Source organism: Sinocyclocheilus grahami, unplaced genomic scaffold, assembly GCF_001515645.1.
Source record: "Sinocyclocheilus grahami isolate Dianchi unplaced genomic scaffold, SAMN03320097.WGS_v1.1 scaffold2098.1, whole genome shotgun sequence".
NCBI classification, from domain to species: Eukaryota; Metazoa; Chordata; class Actinopteri; order Cypriniformes; family Cyprinidae; genus Sinocyclocheilus; species Sinocyclocheilus grahami.
In genome coordinates, this window is record NW_015507277.1 from 74,985 (window position 1) to 77,675 (window position 2,691).

At 42.5% G+C, this 2,691-nt stretch overlaps 1 protein-coding gene across 1 annotated transcript in view; it reads right to left on the reverse strand.

Moving 5' to 3' along the window:
* The window catches only part of LOC107574038 (SRY-box transcription factor 8), a 7,862-nt gene continuing 5,171 nt past the window's right edge, over positions 1-2,691 (reverse strand). Inside the window, exon 3 of the mRNA XM_016260511.1 lies at positions 1-833. Coding sequence (XP_016115997.1) covers positions 211-833 — 623 coding nt within the window. The 3' untranslated portion in view covers positions 1-210. The remainder of the gene's footprint in view (positions 834-2,691) is intronic.

Sequence of the window (2,691 nt, forward strand, 5' to 3'; positions counted from 1 at the left end):
AAGCTAATGCTTCCCGAATATTCATTGGTCCCTTTTCTCTGTGATCCCGGAGCGGGCGGCAGTCCTCACAGAGGATTTCTGCTGGCTCTCCACAAATTCATCACGTCTAGCACCAAGCGTCAATGTTTTGATGTGTCGAAAAATCAGCAGGCACTGGATGCTTAGTCAGCTGACACAAACGCTGTCCTTCGTTGTAGTGACGGACACGGCTCAAAGCGGCCTGGAGAACGTGGTGTAGACCGGCTGATCCCAGCTGGCGGAGGGACTGTGGGACCGGCTGCTGAGGAGGGTGCTCCGTGAGGAATGGAAGTAGGGGTACTGGTAGAGGCCGGAGGCGTAGCTGGGGTACTGGCTGTAGTAGCCCGAGCTCTGACGCTCTGTATAGTCACACGGAGGGCGGGTGACCGAGGCGCTGTAAACGCCGTACTCGGGCGAGTGCTCGCTGTAGTGACTCGGGCTCAACTGCTCAGTTTTAATGTGAGCTCTGTGCTGGCTCACGTCGCTGGTGCCAGGCGATGAGGACGCCACGGGCCCCTTGCGGCTCCAGGAGGCCCCGCTGCTTGCAGGGTGGCTGTAGGACGAAGCGTACGAGCCGTCGGAGGTCAGAGGCTGGCCACTCAGAGGCAAGTACTGGTCGAACTCGTGCACGTCGAAGCTTTCCATGTTGCTAATGACGTCTGTGCTGAGCTCGGAAATGTCGACGTTACTGAAGTCGATGTTCTGTCGAGTGCCGTCAAGCAAGCGTCTTCCTTCATGCTTGGGGTCCGGCTTTCCTCCGTGATGGAGGTCCGTTTTGGGCGTTGTAGGGGGTGTCGGGGGTCCATGAGGCTGATCTGAGGATGATAATAAACCACAGAATTAGGCTGGGGTTATATGTGACTGGACTATATCGACCGATATATCGATTTACCAATATTTTTCCTGATATTTAAACATTTTATCATAATCGGATATCGGTTTTGTAATATCGGATTCACCGATAAACGCCGCCATCTTGTGGGTGTTTTGAGAATTGCGCGCAGGATCGCCTTTGCAGCGCGTCTGAGGGGAGACGAGACAACAACAACTTGATTTGCTGTAGTTAGTAAACTTTATTTAACATAACAGCCATTTATGACAAATTAGATGCATTACATAAATGCCTGATATGTAGTTTATGCTGCTTGACTCGAAGAAATAGAGACCAACTCACAGAGTCACGTAAGATAATCCGTCAAGTCCTGTCCCAATAAAGACGTAACTTTGCCTGAATTAAATATGCAGCCATGAATGAGCGCATGTTGGGACTATATCGACCGATATATCGATTTACCAATATTTTTCCCGATATTTAAGCATTTTATCATAATCGGATATCGGTTTTGTAATATCGGATTCACCGATAAACGCCGCCATCTTGTGGGTGTTTTGAGATTTGCGCGCAGGATCGCCTTTGCAGCGCGTCTGAGGGGAGACGAGACAACAACAACTTGATTTGCTGTAGTTAGTAAACTTTATTTAACATAACAGCCATTTATGCACAAATTAGATGCATTACATAAATGCCTGATATGTAGTTTATGCTGCTTGACTCTAAGAAATAGAGACCAACTCACAGAGTCACGTACGATAATCCATCAAGTCCTGTCCCAATAAAGACGTAACTTTGCCTGAATTAAATATGCAGCCATGAATGAGCGCATGTTGGAAATAAAAGCGCTGAATTTAATTCTGTCTGTTGTCTATGCTCATCATTAGTCTCGTGAAGTCTCGTTTCATATCGCTGTTCACTCAGCGGGTTGATGCTCAGGAAATGCTCCAGCACAGCCTCCGCATGTAACTTTTAACAAGATTCACTTGTTTAAAACACCCTAAAATTGTATTAACATTTACTATATAACCATTAGTCCGCTAATAAACATCTAAATAAATACAACTCTATGGAAATGAATTATTTATTATCTGCACGAGCGATCGCAGTTTGAGTATAGTTCATCTTATAAACCTACTAAAACTGTAGTTTAAAATGAACTTGATATGACTCTATTTCTTTTCTCCATTTGAAAACATTAGACATTCTACATTTATTTGTTTATTGTTAACATTAGTGTTGTTGCTGTTGATGCTTTTTATAAATAAAATGTTTTTTTATTGTTGTAATATGAAGATTAAATTTAACATGAAAGACTGCTAATTTTCAACACTTTAAAAAAAAAAAGATGCCTGAAAAGAGGAAAACCCTGATGACTGAAAAGAAGAAAAACCAAAGTGAAGTATGTTCTTTCTTCACTCAGTCATTTATTTACTTTACAACAGTAAATAAATATCGGTTCTGCATATTGGTTATCGGGCACATAAACATGCAAATAATTGGTATCGGTTATAAAAAAAAAAATCTATATCGGTTGATCACTATACGTGACCCTGGAGCACAAAACCAGTCATAATGATCCATTTTTTTTAAATTAAAGCAAGAAGCCGTGGTTTACAGTGATTTTATAACAGCTAAGGTGCATTGTTAAAACCCCCTTAGCTGTTATAAATTCATTGTAAACCATGGCTTCACGGGGCTTATTGCTTTTTATTAATAAACAGTATTCTTCCACCAAACAATGTAGCTCCTTATACACCATTGAATAAATGCTTTCCATTGATGTGTGGTTTGTTAGGATCGGACAATATTTGAAAATCTGGAATCTGAGGATCTGAGGG